Below are 22360 nucleotides of genomic sequence, written 5' to 3'. Positions count from 1 at the left end.
AGGTTGATTATCAACCTGTAATTCCTTCTCACATGCCAATGGCAGATTGGGAGAGCATCCTTGTCAGTTATTGCTTAATACGGAATGGTGTTCCTCAAGTTATAGCCTCTGGCAACCTGGTCGAGGAAAAACAACTGCTTGTGCTTTGTCTGCTTCATGTGACACTAGACACAGGAATGTTCTAAATTAATCTTCTATACTGAACTGTATAAATCTATGGACCTTGTAACATAATTTAATCTTTTTAGCCAAAACTGCACTACTGTAGGAATGGGTAGCTTTATATCACTATATCATAGAACCACTATAGTGAATCAAAGAATCCCTACAGTGCAGAAAGAAGCCACCTAGCCCGTTGAGTCTGCACTGACTCTCTGAAAGAGCATCTGACCAAGGCCCTCTGCTCTATCCTTGTAACCCCACACATTTACCATGGCTAATCCACATAACCTGCACATCTTTGGACTGTGGGAGGAAATCAGAGAATCTGGAGGAAATCCACACAGACGTGGAGAGAACATGCAAACTTCACACAGACAGTCACCAAAAACCGGAATTGAAGCCGGGTCCCTAGCCTGGTGAGGCAGAAGTGCTAACCACTGTGCCACCCATAACTTCCATTCCTTTGTATTCCATCCCCCATGAGATAAAGAGATAAACTGTTTAAATTATTTTTGTACCTATCCAATAGCAGTGGTGGCACAGTGGTTAGCACTGCTGCCTCACGGCGCCAGGGACCCGGGTTCGATTCCCGGCTTGGGTCATTGTCTGTGCGGCGTTTGCATGTTCTCCCCGTGTCTGCGTGGGTTTCCTCCCACATTCTGAAAGACGTGCTGGTTAGGTGCATTGGCCATGCTAAATTCTCTCTGTGTACCCGAACAGGGCCCAGAGTGTGGCGACTAGGGGATTTTCACAGTAACTTCATTGCAGTGTTAATGTAAGCCTACTTGTGACAATAAATAAACTTAAACTTCAGCTGTTGGTGATTTCTGTTCTTGGATTACTAAATCTCTCTGCTCTTCCACAGTTCTGAGCTTCTCACCATTTACAAAGTAATCTGATCTATTTTTCTTATGTCCAAAGTGGATGATCTGATACAGTTCATGCTGACATGTTTAATGATTTTACGGTTCTACACAAGTGACAAACCCCCAGTAACACAGAACGCATTCTTACCAATACTGGCCTCTGCCAAGAGTAACTGAGATGGCACTAGTTCAGCAGAGGTGCTGCCGTAAACAGCAGTCGCAAAGCGCAGAGACTGCAAGGCTCCAGGAATCGCTTCCTCATGTTTACCCTCAAAAAGAAGCTTCTGGGCCACAGTTCGTGTCAGATTAATGAGGTGTTTCTGTAAAACAGCAAAACCATTAGACAAATGTGAAACATCAGTATTAAATTTTGAGAATTCTGTGATCTATGGAATTACACAAGAACATACAAATAAGGAGCAGGAGTTGGCCATTTGGCCTGCTCTGCCATTTAATAAGACCATGGCTGATCCGATAGTAACCTCCAATAACCTATCACCCTTTGCTTACCAAGAATCTATCTAGCTCTGCCTTAAAAATCTTCAAAGACTCTGCCACCACCCCCTTGTCAGGAAGAGTTCCAAAGAACCCTCTGAGAGAAAAAATTTCACTGCGTCTTAATGTTAATGTTAAAGAGAAAACATCCTCTCCACATCCACCCTGTGAAGACCCCTCAGGATCTTATATGTTTCAATCAAATTACCTTTTACCCTTCTAATTAATTTAGCATAGCAACCAGTTAATAGAACTACTGACAAACACCAGATGCAAGACAGCCAATTAAATTTTGTTCCAATGTAATTACTGCCTCCCTTGAATGCTTTTCTATGTATACCAGTCAGGCAGCACTCCATTACTACACAAAGTGCCACTTGTCATGTGTAAGTTTCAACTCATACTTTAATGCAAGAACATTCTGGCCAATTGTACTATTCCAAAAATGGATGACAAACATACTCAGTGTCAGAGAGTCACAAAAAAGGACCCTTCGGCCCATCATGTCTGTGCCAGCCATCAAACACCCATCTATTCTTATCCCATATTCCAGGACTTGCTCCATAGTCTCATATGCTATGGCATTTCAAGTGCTCATTCTTAAATGTTATGAGAGTTCCTGCCTCCAGCACCCTTTCAGGCAGTGAGTTCCAAATTCCCACCACCTTCTGGGAGAAAAAGATTTTCCTCAAATCCCCTTTAAATCTCCTGCCCCTTACTTTAAATCTATAGCCCCTGGTTACTAACCCTCTACTAAGGGGAAAAAATCTTTCCTAGCTACTCTATCTTTGCCCCTCATAATTTTGTATACCTCAATGAGGTCTTCCCCACCCCCCAGCCTTCTCTGCTCCAAGGAAAACAATCCCAGCCTAACCAGCCTCTCTTCATAGCTGAAATGCTCCAGCCCAGGCAACCTCCTGGTGAATCTCCTTTGCACCTTCTCTTCCTTCCATAGTGTGGCAACCATAACTGCACACTCCAGCTGTGGCCTAATAAGTGTTCTATACAACTCCATCATAACCTCCCTGCTCTTATATTCTGTGTTTCAACTAATAAAAGCAAGTGTCCCATATGCCTTCTTCACTACCTTATCTACCTGTCCTGCTGCCTTCAGAGATCTACGGATATGCACCCCAATGTTTCTCTGATCCTCTTCAAACTTACTGATCATAGCTCCCACATTCATGTCTAGATCATTAACGTATACTACAAACAGCAAGGGACCCAGCACCGATCCCTACAGTACACCAATGGACACAGGCTTCCAGTCACAAAAAAAAACCTTCGACCATCACCCACTGCTTCCTGCCACAAAGCCAATTTTGGATCCAATTTGCCAAATTGCCCTGGATAGCACAGACTCTTACCTTCTTGATCAGAGTTACTCGGGACTTTGTCAGAAGCCTTACTGAAGTCTATGTGTGGACCACATCAACTGCACTGCCCTCATCTACACACCGAGTCATCTCCTCGAAAAATTCAATCAAATTTGTTAGACATGATCTTCCCCTGACAAAGTCATGCTGACTAACTTTGATTAATCCTTGCCTCTCCAAGTGGAAATTAATTCTGTCCCTTGGAATTATTTCCAATAATTTCCCTCCCACTGATATTGGCCTGTAATTACCTGTTTTTTTCCCTACTTCCCTTCTTGAATAATGGTACCACATTAGCTGTCCTCCAGTCCTCTGGCATCTGTCCTTCGAACAAGACTTCTTCACCGCACAGGACCTTCAACCGATGCTATACACTAGATGCATCGATGACATTTTCTTCCTTTGGACTCATGGTGAACAATCACTGAAACAACTATATGATGACATCAACAAGTTCCATCCCACCATCAGGCTCACCATAGACTACTCTCCAGAATCGGTTGCATTCTTGAACACATGCATCTCCATTAAGGACGGTCACCCCAGCACCTCACTGTACCGCACGCCCACAGATAACATCATGATGCTCCACTTCTCCAACTTCCACCCTAAACACGTTAAAGAAGCCATCCCCTATGGACAAACCCTCCGTATACACAGGATCTGCTTGGATGAGGAGGATCGCAACAGACACCTCCAGACGCTGAAAGATGCCCTCATAAGAACAGGATATGGCACTCGACTCATCGATCGACAGTTCCGACGCACCTCAGCGAAAAACCGCACCGACCTCCTCAGAAGACAAACACGGGACATGGTGGACAGAGTACCCTTCGTCGTCCAGTATTTCCCCGGAGCGGAGAAGCTACGACATCTCCTCCGGAGCCTTCAACATGTCATTGATGAAGACGAACATCTCGCCAAGGCCATCCCCACACCTCCACTTCTTGCCTTCAAACAACCGCACAACCTCAAACAGACCATTGTCCGCAGCAAACTACCCAGCCTTCAGGAGAACAGAGACCACGACACCACACAAGCCTGCCACAGCAACCTCTGCAAGACATGCCGGATCATCGACACAGATGTCATCATCTCACGTGAGAACACCATCCACCTGGTACACGGTACATACTCTTGCAACTCGGCCAACATTGTCTACCTGATATGCTGCAGGAAAGGATGTCCCGAGGCATGGTACATTGGGGAAACCATGCAGACGCTACGACAACGGATGAATGAACACCGCTCGACAATGACCAGGCAAGACTGTTCTCTTCCTGTTGGGGAGCACTTCAGCGGTCATGGGCATTCGGCCTCTGATATTCGGGTAAGCATTCTCCAAGACGGCCTTCACGACACACGACAGCGCAGAGTCGCTGAGCAGAGACTGATAGCCAGGTTCCGCACACATGAGGACTGCCTCAACCGGGATCTTGGGTTCATGTCACACTATCTGTAACTCCCACAACTTGCCTGGACTTGCAAAGTCTCACTGGCTGTCCTGTCTGGAGACAATACACATCTCTTTAACCTGTGCTAATGCTCGCTCCACTCACACTGTCTGTACCTTTAAGACTTGATTAGCTGTAAAGACTCGCATTCCAATCATTATTCATTATTCTGTAAATTGAGTTTGTGTCTTTATATGCCCTGCTTGCTGTTTATGAGCAGATCTCCCACTTACCTGACGAAGGAGCAGCGCTCCGAAAGCGAGTGGCTTTTGCTACCAAATAAACCTGTTGGACTTTAACCTGGTGTTGTTAGACTCCTCACTGTATCTCTCCTGTAGTCAGGGAGGATTTGAAAATTGGGGTTAGAGCCCCTACAATCTGCTGCCTTGCCTCCCACAACAATCAGGGATACATCTCGTCTGGGTCTGGGGATTTATCCACTTTCAATCCCGCTAAAACCGCTCACACCTCCTCCCTCTCAATTCTAATCTGTTCAATGATATCACAATCCCCCTTCCTGCTTTCTATACATTCAATGTCCTTCTCCAAAGTGAACACAGAAGCAAAATACTCATTTACTACCTCACCTACATCTTTCAGCTCCACACACACATTGCCGCTTTGGTCCCTAATGAGCCTACTCTTTCCCTGGTGACCCTCTTGCCTTTAATATATTTACAAAACACCTTGTGATTTTCCTTTATTTGACCTGCCAGTGTTTTCTCATGCCACCTCTTCACTTTCCAACATTAAAAAAAATACCTCCCTGCACTTTCTATAGTGCTGTCGGGCACCCACTATTTTGAGTGCCTGTATCTGCCACAGGCCTCCCTTTTTTTCCTTATCCAATCCTGTATATCCCTTGACATCCAAAGTTCTTTGGAATTTTGGTCCCACCCTTTACCTGACTCTACTCTATCTCCTTTTTGAATGACTCCCACTGCTCTGATGTGCATTTTCCTAGAGGCAGCTGCTCACAGTCCACTTTGGTCAGATCCTGTCTTATCACATTAAAATCGGCCTTCCCCCAATTCAGAAGCTTTATTTCTGATCTATCTTTGTCCTTTCCCATAATTACCTTAAATCTTACCAAATTATGGTCACTGTCACCAAAATGCTCCCCCACGGACACTTCTACAAGCTGCCCGGCTTAATTTCCTAAAAATTCTGGAGGACTATAGCAGCTGATAGCATCACTACAAATGGTGGAGTGATTAAAATTTAGGGACGTGCAAAAGGTCAGAATTGGAGGAGCATGCAGACGGGGTTAAAGAGGTTACGGGAGAGGTTAAAGAGGTGCCTCACGGGAGACTGCTGAGTAAAATAAGGGCCCATGGTATTCGAGGCAAGGTACTAACATGGATTGACGATTGACTGTCAGACAGAAGGCAGAGAGTTGGGATAAAAGGTTCTTTCTCAGAATGGCAACCGGTGACAAGTGGTGTCCCGCAGGGTTCAGTGTTGGGGCCACTGCTGTTCTCTTTATATATTAACGATCTAGATGACGGGACTGGGAGCATTCTGGCCAAGTTTGCCGATGATACAAAGATAGGTGGAGGGGCAGGTAGTATTGAGGAGGTGGGGAGGCTGCAGAAAGATTTAGACAGTTTAGGAGAGTGGTCCAAGAAGTGGCTGATGAAATTCAACGTGGGCAAGTGCGAGGTCGTACACTTTGGAAAAAAGAATAGAGGCATGGACTATTTTCTAAACGGTGACAAAATTCATAATGCTAAAGTGCAAAGGGACTTGGGAGTCCTAGTCCAGGATTCTCTAAAGGTAAACTTGCAGGTTGAGTCCGTAATTAAGAAAGCAAATGTAATGTTGTCATTTATCTCAAGAGGCTTGGAATACAAAAGCAGGGATGTACTTCTGAGGCTTTATAAAGCACTGGTTAGGCCCCATTTGGAGTACTGTGAGCAATTTTGGGCCCCACACCTCAGGAAGGACATACTGGCACTGGAGCGGGTCCAGCGGAGATTCACACGGATGATCCCAGGAATGGTAGGCCTGACATACGATGAACGTCTGAGGATCGTGGGATTATATTCATTGGAGTTTAGGAGGTTGAGGGGAGATCTGATAGAAACTTACAAGATAATGAACGGCTTAGATAGGATGGACGTAGGGAAGTTGTTTCCATTAACAGGGGAGACTAGGACGCGGGGGCACAGCCTTAGAATAAAAGGGAGTCACTTTAGAACAGAGATGAGGAGAAATTTCTTCAGCCAGAGAGTGGTGGGTCTGTGGAATTCATTGCCACAGAGGGCTGTGGAGGCCGAGACATTGAGCGTCTTCAAGACAGAAATTGATAAATTCTTGATTTCTCGAGGAATTAAGGGCTATGGGGAGAGAGCGGGTAAATGGAGTTGAAATCAACCATGATTGAATGGTGGAGTGGACTCGATGGGCCGAATGGCCTTACTTCCGCTCCTATGTCTTATGGTCTTATGGTTACAGAGGTAAGGAGAAATGAGGCCATAGAAGGTTTTGAAAGCAAGGATGAGAATCATGAAATTAAGACATTGCCAGACTGGGAGCCAATATTGGTCAGCAAGGGTGAAGGGCAAATGGGACTTGATACGGACAAAAGCTGTGGATGAGATCAAATTTATGGAGGGTGAAAAATGGGAGGCTGGCGGGAGAGAGGTTGGAAGTAACAAAGAAATGGGTGAGGCTTTTAGCAGCAGATGAGCTGAGGTAGGGCAGAGTTGGGCAATGTTACAGGGGTGGAAATAGGTGGTCTTGATGATGGAATGGATATATAGTTGACAGTTCATCTTGGGATCAAGTATGACTCTAAGACTGTAAACAAGACCAAAACTTGGACATATATACTAAGCTGACACTCCTGTGTAGAACTAAGGAAATGCTGCACTGTTGAAGGTACAATTTTTGGATCAGACAATAAACCGAGGCCTTGTCTCTTATTTAGGTGTATGTAAGCTTTTAGTGGCACTTTTTAAAGAGCACGGGGATATCCTGGCCAACACCATTAGAAAGAGATCACCCGGTCAGCCAGTGCAGTCACTGTGGACCTTGCAAACTGGCCATTGCGTTTCCCTTTACAACAATAGTTGAACTTCCTGATATAGATCTGCCATATGTACATCCAGGTATAAACAGGATTTGACTTGGTTGCGCTGACCTCATGATCACTATCTTGCAAGCACTGACTGTTTAAAGTAAAACATACAGAATAGTAACAACAAATCCGTGCCTTCTGAAGAGAAAATGGAGAAAGAATAGCTAACTGAATCAATATGAAAGCTCCTTAATGTTTCTGTAAAAGGGTATTATAAACTCGAAATGTTAACTCTTATTCTCTCTCCCACAGATGCTGCCAGACCTGCTAGGTTCATCCAGCATTTTCTGTTTTTGTTTAATGTTTACCTGTCTCTGGACCATCTGCTCCTCATTGTGCTTTCTCTCTTTTGCAGAGCTGAGGAATGTTGGTGCCGTACGTATTGGAATCAGGAGCTGGCAAATCTTCTCATGGATCCCATTCCAATCTGCCTCTTGGTGTGCTACATCACTGACAAAAGACAATAACAGGCACACAATATTGATTGGCAATCCTTAAAAAAAAAAGCAAGTTACACATGTTGTCACAGCCGAATCGTCACAAACACTATGTGCGGAATTTTCCCATAATTTGGGAGTGTCAGGCTCTGACTGAAACCGACGTGTTTTCTCCAGATGCAGAGCTGAGTTTTCGGACCAGATCTTGAGCCACTCTGACAAGGAAATCAGGGGTGTGGTTTACACCATCAGTCTGGAGGGAGGGGGTCCGATAGAACCAGCAAGACTTGCTCCACAGAGATCTGTGTGCCTTCTGTAAAGGGTGCATCGATCAGCACTGAAGTTAAACTCCCCCCAGGTAACAATCATCAGGGGCTTTCTTCCCCCACCCCCACAGCCAACAACCACTGCGACAGTACTGTCAGCGTTCCCCCCACTGCCCATTCCTCCCCCTACCTGCAATTTCGGCCCCTCAATGGCCTCAGTACTTAGTACTCTCCACCCCACCCATGACACATTATGGGAAACCACCCTCCCCACCCAGTGCCAACCTGTGCCAAGGCCCCCCACCCCAGGGGTTATACATACCTTTGCACCCCTGGGGGGGGGGGATTCCCCTCGATTGATTCATGTTTTTAAATAGCTGTTGTAAACCTCGCCAATGTGACATCATGTCAGCAAGTTTTGAATATCCAGTGAGGGGGGAATCATGTGGAAGGGGTGGCTTGATAATGACTTTAAAATTTAACAACATGAAAATGAGGTTATCACCTTTTGTGGGCATGAACCTCATAACATCACTGGCGAGGGGCATGAAAAATAAGGAAATGATTGCCAGTAAGAATCACATTTCCCGATGCTCGCCATATTTTCCAGCTGGGTCGCCATTCTCACTGATGGCTAACGAAAATTGTCCCATTGTTGATCTAGTGAAAGAACTTGATTTATATTGTGTTTTACCCCATCCCTCAGAAATGTCCCAGTGCACACCAAAGAATATATTGTGGTAATCACTATTGCTATGTAGATAATTGTAAATTGGTTTGCATACAGCAATATCCTGCAAATAGAATGAGATAAATGACTGGTGAATCTGTTTTTGATGTGGCTAAGGGTGAAATTTTGGCTAAAACTTTGGCTTTTCTTTGAACAAGGTCCAAGAGATCTTTTAACATCCAACAGAACGACTGAATCAGATGGCTTGGTCCCTGTGAAACACCTCAGACAATACAGTGTGTGTTCAATGTGCATTGAAATGCCAGCCTAAATTAATTCCCAAGTCCTACAGTGAATTTACAACAACTTATTTCAAAGGCAAGATACTACCAACCTAGCCAAGCTGGCATTTAGATATGGTAGGATATGGGCTTATCCCTTCAAATCCACATTCAGTTCCTGATCTCAAAGTTGCCATTGTACAAAAGCACTTAAAAAATTCCTGGTGATTCTATTTGGAAGGAGAAACTAGAGCCAGAATCAGGAGTCACAGATAACCTAAAAAGGGAGTCAAACCCATAAATGATTTTGAAGTAGTTTGTTAAGTAGTTTATTAAGAATCAACAGTTCAAAAATGATGCACAAGCTAAACAGATAGGAAAAGTATTTAACCCAGTTTAGTGGTTCTGGAGGTTAAATGCCTGGATGGTGCAGAGTGAGTGTTGATTTCTGTAGTTTATTAGTTTTTACCCAGGGTGTTAGGAAGTTCTTCCCCTGGTCTTCCTCACTCTTTTCAGGTCTTCATCAGAAGAAGGCAGCTGCCTGATGATGACTGCCCCTTCAACCCAGTGTACCTATTAGTATACTTTATTTCTTGGGGACCGTTGTTTACTCAATGTCAATCACTTTGAGTAGCTCTGACCAAAGACCAGTGTTATTGGAGCAGCACTCATCCAGGCAAGTGGAGAATATTCCATCACACTTCGGATTTGTGCCTTGTAGATGGTGGACAGGCTTTGGGGAGTTAGGTGGTGAGTTAATTGCTGCAGGGTTCCTAGCCTCTGACCTGCTCTTGCAGCCACACTTACACTCAGGGCGTTACCAACCCCTGTCCATCACTTTGGCTTGAGGTCATCTCTGAGCTCATCTCATGCTGGGTACCATTTGGTTACTCATGTCTGACACATGTATAGATAAGAGGGTACACAAGGCGCCACAAGACTCCCTACTTTCAGTTTAGAAATGTCTTCGTTTTTGTTTTATCTCAGTTTCTGAATGCTAGGAACTGTTTGTGTTTTTCCAGAGAGAAAAGCAGCCTTCTGCCAGATGGTCTCTTACTGTGCCCGCTAAATCTATAATAGTTTGAAAAGTACAATTTCTTACGCTGCAGAGCACTTGCATCCGCAAATCAGTTCTGACTAACACCTGCATAAGTCTGGAAATGAAAGTCAGCAGTTCACCTCTCATGAATAGGCACTGCATGATGCAAGGGAGATGAAAAGAATCAAAATGAAAACCGGAGAGAGCAACCCTACTGCATTTGACACAAGTCTAAATTTTTTTAAAATTCACTTGTGGGAGGTGAGCATCACCGGCTAGGCCAGCATTTATTGCCCATCACTAATTGCCCTTGAGAAGATGGTGGTGAGCTGTCTTCTTGAACCATTGCAGATCCTATGGTGTCGGTACACCCCCAGTGCTGTTAGGGAGGGAATTCCAGGATTTTGACTTTAAATGTACAGCGATTTATTTCCAAGTCAGGATGGCGAGTGACTTGGAGGGGAACGTCTAGGTGGTGGTGTTCATATGTGTCTACTGCCCTTATCTTTCTAAATAATGGTGGTTATCGGTTTGGACCCTTGCCTAAGGAACCTTGGAGTTAATCCTGTAGGTGGCACACACTGCTGCTACTGTGCATCGGTGGTAGAGGGAGTAAATGTTTATGTTTGGCCTGCCAATCAAGCAGGCTGCTTTGTCCTTCTTGGTGTCAAGCTTCTTGAGTGTTGTTGGAGCCGTCACCCATTCAGGCAAGTGGAGAATATTCCATCACACTTCTGACTTGTGCCTTGTAGATGGTGGACAGGCTTTGGGGAGTTAGGTGGCGAGTTACTTGCTGCAGGATTCCTAGCTTCTGACCTGCTCTTGTAGCCACAATACTTATATGATTAGTCCAGTTCAGTTTCTGGTCAACGATAAGCCCCAGGATGTTGATAGTGGGGAATTTAGAAATGGTAATGCCACTGAGTGTCAAGTGGAGATGGTTAGATCCTCTCTTGTTGGAGATGGTCATTGCCTGACACCTATGTGGCGTGAACTTTACTTGCCACTTGTCAGCCCAAGTCTGGATATTCTCCACGTCTTGCTGCATTTGTAAATGAACTGCATCAGTATCTGAGGAGTCGTGAATGGTGCTGAAAATTGTGCAAGCATCAGCAAATATCCCCATTTCTCACCTTATGACAGTAGGCAGGTCATTGATGAAGCAGCTGAAGATGGTTGGGTCTAGGACACTACCTTGAGGAACTCCTGCAGTGATCTCCGGGAATTGAGATGATTCACCTCCAACCACCATAACCATCTTCCTTTATGTCAGAGTTGACTCCAACCAACGGAACGACCTTCCCCCTTCCCCCATTGATTCCAATTTTTCCAGGTCTTTTTGATGCCACTCAGTCAAATGCTGCCTCTGGAATTCAGCTGTTTTGTCCATGTTTGAACCAAAGCTAAAATGAGGTCATGAGCTGAGTAGCCCTGGTGGAACCCAAATTGAACATCAATGAGCAGGTTATTGCTGAGCAATATGACAATGCTTGCATGAGGGCTCAGTGGTAGATGTGGTGAGCTAGGTGCTTGGAAGGTTGCTACAGAGATAAATAAGTGTTTTTGTAATGGAGAGCTCTGCTTGAGTTTGTAGAGGGTGCTGAGACTGAACAATACTGTTCAGCCTGAAGTAGTGATAAGGAAAGGGGAGGGTTGGTGTTGATGATACAGAGATAGCAGTTGGAGCTTCCCACGGTTTAACTGCAGGAAAAGTGCAACTAATCAAAGACTGGGCAGAGGTAATAGAGAGACTGAAGGAGGTTAAGAAATAGCAATACCGGAGATATTGCAAAAGGGTGGCATTTATACGTGAAAGATATTGAGGGGTTGCTCAAGTGTGAGTTTCAGTGAAGTTGGGAAGAAAAGCCATTGGTAAAAATAGTATAAAGTCAAAATTAGATAGGTATGAATGGAATTAAATGAAGATAGCGTCATCAAACCACAGGGGAGGGAGTAGCAAAGTGGTAATGTCACTGGATTAGTAACGCAGAGGCACAGGCCTAATGCTCTGGTGATGCCTGTTCAAATCTCACTATGGTAACATAATAAGGACTCAAAAGTTTATAGAAACATAAAAGTTAGGAGAAACATTGCATTGGAGGAGAATAGTGCGACAGTCTGTATCAAAGGCTGCATAGAGGTTAAGAAGTATAATGTTATGCTGTTTGGAAGGGTAGAAATTTAATCAGAGAGAATAAATAATGGGGAAGAATGGACATAATGGGGGAGAATGGACACGGATTTGAGAGGCAACAATACATTTCAGTGATGGAAAGGTTGGAGTTTGAGCAGTAGTTTGCAGGGTGAGATTTGGAGCTTTACTCACCAGTAGTAAGTCACCCTGCACTGGGAGCACATTACATAGGCGGTTTTCTGGCACATCTCACACTCTAGTTTGACTCCCTTGGGATTGGAGAGCGGATAAATGGGAGAGCTGAGCATCTCGGGGTGCAGGAGGCTCAGCCCTTTGCTGGGAAACCTCTCTCAGCTTCTGCTGTGCTGCGGTTGCTAGGGACTTCTGGCCCGTTGCTAAGGCCTCTGACTCCTGAACCCAGGAGCACTTGTTAATGTTTCCCCGCCCCCTTTCCCTTTAAACAAATAGCTCTTAACACAAACCCAGAGTAAAAAAAATAAATGGATAGGAGACAAAGCTAAACATGAAAGTGTCCTTTGTGCCAGAGCTTTGGCGAAGGTTCTCCATGGCCTGTTGTGGGTGGGTGGGTACTGGGGAAGGGGGAACTTATTAGCGGGCGGGGAAGCCGGACAGTAATTGAGGGCGGACTAGTTGTAATGGCGGCGGCGGCGGAGAGCGAGCCGGAGTGGAGCGGCTTCTTCTCCAGCTGCGTGCCGCCGCCCAATGCGGAGAGCTGGGCCGCGGCCATGGCCGAGTTCGCGGTGCGGCACGCCGCCCAGGGCCGCCGGGTGGTGCTGGTGACCTCGGGCGGCACCAAGGTGCCGCTGGAGTCGCGGACCGTCCGCTTCCTGGACAACTTCAGCAGCGGCTGGCGCGGCGCCGTGTCGGCTGAGTACTTCCTCGGCCTGGGCTACGCCGTGATCTTCCTGCACCGCCAGCGCTCCCTCTACCCCTTCTCCCGGCGCTACTCCGGCCTCAACGTCCTGGACGCGCTGAAGGCCGTGCTGGAAGTGGGAACCACCTGCTGGCGGGTGGAGGCTGACCAGACAGTGCTGCCCGACATCGTGCCGGTGCTGCAGCGCTATGTGGCTGTGCGAGAGGCCGGACTGCTGCTACCCATCGAATTCAGCACCTTATCCGACTACCTGTACCTGCTGAGGGCGGCGGCTCAGGCGCTCAACCCCATCGGTAGGGAAATGAAGCAAATACTCGGGTATAGTAGCATAGCGGTCACCCACCTCCAGCTACACTGGTTAATCTGTAAATATATACCGCTGTGTGTTAATTCAGCAGAGATGATCCATCCAGTTTTGAGCTGCAATTGTTTGCCTAGCCTACTGATCACACAATGACATTGTATATTTTGTATCGATTCAGCACCTTTCCAGATCTACGAACAGGTCCCAAAATATTAGAGGAAACAGACAGGAACAAATGGACTTCCTCTAACAATCCATGGAATGGCTCCATTTATTTCAAAACAGCCAAGATCAATTAACCACATAAAACTCTTCAGGGGCTCAACAGAGCAGACGTTGAGAAAAAATTTCCTCTGGCTGCAAAGTCTGTTTGGGGGAGGGGGTGGAGAGGATCACTGTCTCCGATTAATGGTAAGAAGTTTAACAACACCAGGTTAAAGTCCAACAGGTTTATTTGGTAGCAAAAGCCTAATTTTGCTACCAAATAAACCTGTTGGACTTTAACCTGGTGTTGTTAAACTCCTTACTGTGTTTACCCCAGTCCAACGCCGGCATCTCCACATCCGATTAATGGGTCAGTCGTTTAGGACTGAGTTGGAGAGAAATTTCTTCATTCAGAGGCCTGAGTCATTGCGTATTTTCAAGACGGGAGGTCAGTAGATTTTTGGATACTAAGGAATTATGGGGATAGCACAGGAAGGTGAAAGTAAGGTAAAAAGATGAGCCGTGATCTTGTGGAATGACAGAACAGGCTCAAAGAGCCAAATGGCCTATTATAGCACCTGTTTAATATGCTCCTCTGTAGTAAGTCAGAGGCCTGGCCTAACAATTTGGAGACATGAGTTTCAATTCCTGCCAAGGTGATTGGGGAATTTCAAATGGATTTATATTAAAGCTGTAATATCAATAATTGGTGAGTGTAAAACTGCCAGATTGTTATAAAAACTCATCCGTTTCAATAATGTTCTTTAGGGAAAGAAATATGCTGTCCTTGGTGTGTGGCTGATCTATAACTCGAGACCCATAGCAGTGTTACTTAACAGTTTCTGAAATGGACTAGCAAGCCACTCAGTTCTATTCAGTGTGGTGACCAAAGATAATTAAAAATGGGCAATAAACGATGACTGTGTCAGTGACATCCACATATTAAACATTTACTAAGATTTTAGTGAAATGAGGATGGATGTGTGAAATTTTCAAATATATGCATTTTATATTTGAATTGAATGTGTAACTGAGATTTCTTCCAACTAAAATTAGGAAGGCAAAAGCCATTGTATTGGCTTGGCATTGGAGGGAGTGCAGAGAAGGTTCACCAGGTTGATACCAGAGGGGTGTTGATTATGAGGAGAGACTGAGCAGATTGGGTTTGTACTTGTTGGAATTTAGAAGGCTGAGGGGGGATCTTATAGAGACCTATAAGATAATGAAGGGGCTGGATAGGATAGAGGTGGAGAGATTCTTTCCACTTAGAAAGGAAGCTAGAACTAGAGGGCACAGCCTTAAAATAAAGGGGGGTCAGTTTAGGACAGAGTTGAGGAGGAACTTCTTCTCTCGGAGGGTGGTGAATCTCTGGAATTCTCTGCCCTCTGAAGTGGTGGAGGCTACCTCGTTGAGTATGTTTAAATCACGGATAGATGGATTCCTGATCGGTAAGGGAATTAGGGGTTATGGGGATCAGGCGGGTAAGTGGAACTGATCCACTGCAGATCGGCCATGATCTTATTGAATGGCGGGGCAGGCTCGAGGGGCTAGATGGCCTACTCCTGCTCCTATTTCTTATGTTCTTATGTATTCTGTCCTTCCCAGAAACTTTGTTCCCTATCCACCAACGCTCTTCCTGGCTACTCTGAGGCCCAACTAGATTGTTCATTTGATGTCGTATTTAACCTTGAGATGAGCTTCTGACTACAGAACGCAAATATTTACGGCGCAGGAGGCCATTTAGCCTATTGTGTCTGTGTCAGCAGCCTGCAAAGAGAAACACAGCTTGCCCCCGTCCTCTAGCTTTTCCCTGTAAAATTATCTCTTCAGGTAATTATTCCATTTTGAAAGCCATGATTGAAATTAGCCTCCACCACTGTGCATTCCAGATCCTGACCAGTCGTTGCACAGAAGTTTTTCCTCATGTTTTATGTTGTTTTGCCATTCACCTTTTTTATTGCTTCTCGATCCTTAAACTGTTTGAACAGTTTCTTCCTCTTTGTCAAGGCCCCTCATGATTTTAAACATCTCCAGCAAATCTTCTCTCAACCATCTCCAAGGAGAACAGCCTCAGCTGTGGCACGGTAGCACAGTGGTTAGCACTGCTGCTTCATGAACAGCTCCAGAAACCTGGGTTCGAATCCCGGCTCGGGTCACTGTCTGTGTGGAGTTTGCACATTCTCCCTGAGTCAGTGTGGGTTTCCTCCGGGTGCTCCGGTTTCCTCCCACAGTCCAAAGATGTGCGGGCTAGGTTGATTGGCCATTCTAAATTGCCCCCGAGTCTCCCAGGGTGCATAGGTTAGAGGGATTAGTGGGTAAATATATGGGGATAGGGCCTGGGTGGGATTGTGGTTGGTGCAGACTCGATGGGCCGAGTGGCCTCTTTCTGCACTGTAGGATTCTATGATTCTCAGCTTCTCCAATCTGTCCAAATAACTGAAATCCCTCAAATCTTGTTTCTAATTCCTTCACATCCTTCCCAGTATTGGTGTCCAGATTTGGACATAATAGTCCAGTTGAGTAAGAGGTTTTATAAAAGTTCACCATAACTTCCTTGCTTTTATACTTGTATGCCTCTACTAATAAACCCCGGAGTCCCATATGCCTTTAACTGCTTTTTCAAACTGCCCTGCCACCTTCAACAATTTGTGCAATAAGTCATTGAAAACTAATGTGCAGGGGTAGCAAGCAATTAAGAAAGCAAATTTTTTGCCAGCCTTTTTTTGAGAGAATTTGAGTAGTCTTCAATTGTATGGAACCTTGGTTAGACTACACTTGGAATACTGTGTGCAGTTTTGGTCCCCTCACCTTAGGAAGGAAATTGTCAGGGGGAGCACAACAAACATTCACCAAACTTGTTCCTGGAATGGCAGCACTGTGTTACGAGATTGGGGAAACTGGACCTGTAGAGTTTTGAAGAATGATCTTATTGAAACCTACAAAATATATGCAGATATGATGTTACCCCAGGTTGGGAAGCCTAGAACCAGGGGACACATTTCCAGCTAAAGAGAAGGCATTTAGGACCAAGATAAGGAGATTTTCTTCTTGAGGGTTGTGAATCTTTTGAAATCTGTACCCAGAGAGGGCTGTGGGAGCTCAGTCATTAAGTATGTTTAAAGCAGAGATTGACATTTTCTAAATAACAATTGCTAAGGGACATCGGGAAAAAGGTGTTGAAGTGGATGACCAATATGATCATATTGAATGGCAGAGCAGGCTTGATGGGCTGAATGGCTTATTCCTGCACATATCTTCAGCTATCTCTGCTTCTGCAACCCCTTTAAAATTGTATCCTTTATTTTATGGTGCCTCTTCTCATTCTTCCTACCAAAATAAATACTCTGCATTCTACCCTTGTTAAACCTAAGCTCGTGCAAAAATCCACTACCTGTGTGCTAACATGAAATCATATTCACCCTCACCCCTGTGTTTGCTGACCTGCACTGACTCTGTTGAGGAATGGTAATTTTGAAATTCTCATCCTTGTTTCCAAATTCCAATGTAGCTTTTTTCAGCCCAACTACCATCGGAAATCTCTGCATTCCTCCAGTTCTGGCCTTTTGTGTACCCTGTATATGAATTGCTCCATCATTGGCAGCTATGTTTTCAGTACATGAGTTTTTAAAAAATTAATATTGAGGGATAAATATTGGTCAGGACACTGGGGAGACCTCTTAGAAATAGTCTATGGGATCTTTTGCATCCACTGGAGAAGATGGAAACTCAGTTTATCAATGACCTGAAAGATGGCACCTCCAATAATGCAGCACAGCTGTCTTGGGGCATGTACCAGAGGATAATACTTCAGAAAAAATACAGCCTAGTCAAAACTGGAGGATATTTTGTTGAAAGCTGTTTGTTCTATTCAGATTTGCAGACAGAGTATCGTGTTCTACACACTAACATGAACTGGGAGATTAACTTTAATATGCTTTTCATTACAGCTGAAAATACATTTCGCTTCAGTAGCATTAAATGTGCATTAAAGTCTGCCCACTTTCCCTGAGATTCCAATCAGATGTGTCATGAAATACTCTTTTTAGTACAAGAACAAGCGGAGTCACTTCATTACAGCCACAAACAATTGAAGCTTTTGACTTCATTATATGCTTACATTTTGTGCCAATAGAGGCCAAGAGTCCTGACTTTTAGCTAGGTAGACCAATGCTAAAGAGAGCAGAGAACTAATGCCTGCAACTGGGATGTAATTGGTTCCATCTATTCTGCAGGATGAAAAATAACTTGTATACTGTTGGCTCTATTAAAATTTACAAGTCCAATTACTCAATGGACAGGAAGATCTATTGTTTAACTTAAGTAGCCTTTATATTTCTAAAGGACATAGCATCATGAAGTCGCTGATTTGTAACTGTTTTTGTTCTGCAGGACCAAAAGCTATGTTTTACCTTGCAGCAGCCGTGTCGGATTTTTTCATTCCAGCCTCGGAGATGCCAGAACACAAAATCCAATCAGGTGTTAGCCCTCTGCAGGTGAGTGAGAGATGGACTATCCTTAGTGTTATGAAGACTATTTGTTTAACCGTTAGTGGAAGTCCTCTCATGCCCACTGGGTAAGGGGTTACATTTGTGCAATTTTCTATTTTCCATTAAGGGGACTGCCTCTTGAAGTATAGAGAATTTTTTGAAACAAAGTGGCTGTTCTTGGAGAAAGTCTTGCAATTGTATGTGTACATATAATGCAAGCTTTGTTTTCTTAGGCTTATTGAATGTCAGAATCTGATTTGTTTTTTAAAAGCTAACTATGCAAATAGTTCCCAAGATGCTTACCCCTCTCGTGAAAGACTGGGCTCCTCAGGCATTTGTTACATCTTTCAAGTTGGAGACTGATCCTTCACAGCTGGTTGCACGAGCACGTAAAGCTTTAGAAACTTACAGACATCAGGTTGTGGTTGCCAACGTCCTTGAAACGCGGAGGGTGTTTGTTGTCATAGTAACTGCCGATTCTCAAACTGACCTGGCACTTTCAGAAAATGAAGTGAAGCAACACCATGAAATTGAAGAGAAGATCGTGACACACTTGAGTGACTGCCACACTAATTTTATTGAGAAAAGCAACAATCCTACATGTGACCCATGATGCAAGATAAGTTAATTGTATAAAAATGGAACAAGCTATTAAAACGTTACTTTTTTTAAAAAAAACTTGGCATTTGTGAATAAAGCCAGCTGGGAAATCTGGCATTATGCTTAATAAAGGTTTTTAAAAACATGCACTAATGTATGTAGTTTGGGCTAACTATTAGACTTGGCTTCTGACTACATTAAAATTTCCTCCATGAGCCTACATGAACTGATAAAAAGGTACCACAGAGAAGTGTGTGCTATGGAATGGGAAATACAGAACTTTTCTGTAAGTCAAAGGCACATAACTACAATGAGTGATGGCACTTGGCATGGTGTGATTGCTATTTAATCTGTATCTTTTGAATTAATTTCTGGTGCCGGTGGTTGATGGACTCAATAATTGCAGCTGTATTACTGGAACAAGAAAAAAAACTTATCAATATTGTTGGTGAATTCACTGGATAACTAGAACCAAATTTTGTAGCAGAGATCCAGCTTTCACAAACACGAGCAGAAAAAGTTGTAGGGATTTCTTGATCCCAAATTGAAATAAAATTGAGTGATGTATATTAATTATACCATTTGTGATTTCTCTTTTGGTAACTCTTGCCAATCCACATCAGTACATTTACAGGCATGTGATACCTTGTTGTTGCAAATGTTCATTCAATTCAGTCAGGTGGGATTAAAACTCTGCATATTCATCACATTCCCTCTTCTCCTGTAGAATCATAGAAACCCTACAGTGCAGAAAGAGGCCATCTGGCCCATCGAGTCTGCACCAACCACAATCCCCATATCGCTGCACATTTACCCACTAATCCCTCTAACCTATGCATCTCAGGACACTAAGGGGCAATTTTAGCATGGCCAATCAACCTAACCCACACATCTTTGGACTGTGGGAGGAGAATGTGCAAACTCCACACAGAGTGACCCAAGCTGGGAATCGAACCTAGGTCCCTGGAACTGAGAGGCAGCAGTGCTAGCTACTGTGCCGCCTCAGGTACTGATTCATTGTAGAAAAGAGCCTGTCTCTATTCTGTTAGCTATCAACATTCACTTTCTAGACTAAATCCAGTCCTTTTCAGCCAAAGTTTATATACCTTTCATTGAAACTAACAACGGTGGCACAGTGGTTAGCACTGCTGCCTCACAGCGCCAGAGACCCGGGTTGATTCCCGGCTTGGGTTACCGTCCGTGGGGTTTGCTCCCACAGTCTAAAAGATGTGTTGGTTAGGTGGATTGGCCGTGCTAAATTCTCCCTCAGTGTACCCGAACAGGCGCCAGAATGTGGTGACGGGGATTTTCACGGTAACCTCATTGCAGTGTTAATATAAGCCTACTTATGACATACTTTTAATTTACCCTACACTACCATTGCTTGGGTGGCTAAATCATTGAAGAGTTTCTGCTCATTCAGCTGCTATTGGAAAGTGTATTGATTAAAGTTCAGGACAAGACTGGGCTTAGCTGTCACCTCCAACTATAAAGATTTGGGAATAACTGATTAACCTCATGACTCCACTATAAAAAGGTGTTTGAACCTCTCAAAATTACCATGTTCTGTTCATTCTTAAATTCTCTATTAAATAAAATTTTCTGTTCTTTATAATGAGAACAGCATTTTTAATTTGCACTAGTGCCTCCATACAGCACAGCATGGAAGTCACTCAAGAACAGCCACCTTCAATATCAGCAATCCAGCAGAAATTATGCAATGTGAAGGATGGTAAACAGCAATTGACTTGCCCCACTGTCACCTCAAACAACTGCCAGGAAATGTAATAATGTTTTCCTGGCAATTTGTTTAGGAATACCTCTTATTCTGTGGCACAGCACATTTACAAACCAATAATACATTCAGAATGATGGGTATATCACCTCCAGCAGCAATTGAGCAGAAAATGATGCAAAGCCTGGAAATTGCCGTGTGTTGTTGCAACACACATTAAACTTTACCATCTATTTTGATGGAGATGTTAACCAGTTAACAAACAGGTTGATGCCTCCATTAAAACAACAGATTGAAGATACAAAAAATACACACAATGGAATTTCTAGGCTGCAACTCCTAATGTAGATTGAGATTGTATGCCATCCATAACTTGGGTGTAGTATTTTAATAGCCTGTAATTACAAACTCCATTAGTCCACAGCTTTACCAATGGATTATAAACACAGTAAAAATGTACAAATTCTTTATTAAACTCTATAAATACATTACAAAGAGAGAGTGGATATACCCCGGGCTTCCAAGTTGCAGATGTTCGACAGGAGGCAGCAAGATCACTGAAGCTTGATGCTCTTCTTAACTCCAGCACGGATTCCAGACAGCTCACCGCCATATCGATGTTCCTCTCTACGGACTTCACGTACCTGCAAAATTGAAATCTCTCATTGACTGATGTAAATAAACTGAGACACTGGGCTTAAAGGAGAAATCTCAACACAAAAAATATATATTGTCGGCGTATGTGCTGTTAAAGTTTGGGGGAAATACAGAGATAGCTATATTACCAAGGAATGATCCACTGGTATGCAGTTATGAGAGAGTTTAAATTATGGATTCAGTACAAATATCCACTCTTGGGTGATTCTCAAATGTTTCATCCAGCACATCATTAGGGGATGCTCCGTTCTGGTGGTCCCAGAGTCTTCCATATGAACATTGGGCCATAGTTTGTTATGACACAGTAACGCAGCAAATTATACTGCACTCAAGAGGACCAGGTGCACAGTTAAATGCAAATATCCAAAAGTTGCAGTCTGAATTCCACCAGTAGCTTGCAGATTTAGCCTTCCAGATTTTTTTGGAACTTTATTTATTTGCCCATTACCACAGTTGAGTCTCATCATAACTAGTGTATGTACCTTTTTAATTTTGTGATGAGTATTAATGATTGCTACGCAACCATTCTGGCACTGAAAATCAAGTGCACTCTCTCCAGAGCAGTTATGTCCATCCTGTAATGTGGTGACCAGAACTGTTCCCTTATTCCTTCAGCTTTTGAATTTTTCCAGGGAGTATCTTTAAAATCATTTCTTTTTTTCCTTGCTGTCTTTGAAACTCTCTTTCTATACCTGATTTACCATGGAATTCACTCCTTTAATTCACCTTGCTTGGAGTGCTTGGTATTTAATTTTAAAACTTTAAAATCTCATTGGTTAATAAGATTCCATGTTCAATCGGGTTCCACATGTACAGATTCCCTCAGGTTGATATTCATAGAAGAATCATAAAATCCTTACAGTGCAGAATGAGGCCATTTGGCCCATCGAGTTTGCACCGACTCTTTGACAGTATCCCATCCAGGCCCTATTCCTGTAATCCCATTAATCCCCTGACCTACACATCTTCAGACACTAAGGGACAATTTAGCATAGCCAATCCACCTAACCTGCACATCTTTAACCTATGGGAGGAAACCCACAGACACGGGGAGAATGTGCAAACTCCACACAGACAGTGACCCGTGGCTGGAATTGAACCTGGATCTCTAGCACTGTGAGGCAACAGTGCTAATCATTGTGCCACTTGCACTTACTGCAATTGTACAGGAAAGCATTTTTTGAGCCGACGAATGCAAGGGAAAGTCTAACTAACA

General features: G+C 43.9%; 3 protein-coding genes across 5 annotated transcripts in view; 1 reads left to right on the top strand and 2 right to left on the bottom strand.

Annotated features, from left to right (window-relative positions):
* The window catches only part of zmynd12 (zinc finger, MYND-type containing 12), a 30425-nt gene extending 17734 nt beyond the window's left edge, over positions 1–12691 (bottom strand). Inside the window, exons 1-3 of the mRNA XM_078239029.1 lie at positions 12455–12691; positions 7744–7885; positions 1177–1348 (exon numbers count right to left, since the gene is read on the bottom strand). Coding sequence (XP_078095155.1) covers positions 1177–1348; positions 7744–7885; positions 12455–12570 — 430 coding nt within the window. The 5' untranslated portion in view covers positions 12571–12691. The remainder of the gene's footprint in view (positions 1–1176; positions 1349–7743; positions 7886–12454) is intronic.
* Positions 12692–12746: 55 nt separating this feature from the next.
* ppcs (phosphopantothenoylcysteine synthetase) lies at positions 12747–19325 on the top strand. Its single transcript, XM_078239030.1, has 3 exons — positions 12747–13450; positions 18055–18158; positions 18424–19325. The coding sequence occupies exons 1-3, from the start codon at positions 12919–12921 to the stop codon at positions 18763–18765; spliced, it is 978 nt and encodes a 325-aa protein (XP_078095156.1). The 5' UTR covers positions 12747–12918; the 3' UTR covers positions 18766–19325.
* utp3 (UTP3 small subunit processome component) overlaps positions 18684–22360 on the bottom strand; it is a 30891-nt gene continuing 27214 nt past the window's right edge. The window contains exons 16-17 of one of the 3 annotated variants that reach the window (XR_013500548.1): positions 19948–21131; positions 18684–19694 (exon numbers count right to left, since the gene is read on the bottom strand). Coding sequence is in view for 1 of the 3 variants with exons in the window: in XM_078239028.1 (XP_078095154.1) it covers positions 21042–21131 (90 nt within the window). In the remaining 2 variants the exon portion in view is untranslated. Of the gene's footprint in view, positions 21132–22360 lie in introns of all 3 variants that reach the window. The other 2 variants (XR_013500547.1, XM_078239028.1) reach the window with 2 other exon arrangements.

The sequence above is a fragment of the Mustelus asterias genome, chromosome 22 (assembly GCF_964213995.1).
Source record: "Mustelus asterias chromosome 22, sMusAst1.hap1.1, whole genome shotgun sequence".
NCBI lineage: Eukaryota > Metazoa > Chordata > Chondrichthyes > Carcharhiniformes > Triakidae > Mustelus > Mustelus asterias.
Note: the sequence above shows the minus strand (reverse complement) of the source record. Positions and strands in the feature narration are given on the sequence as shown.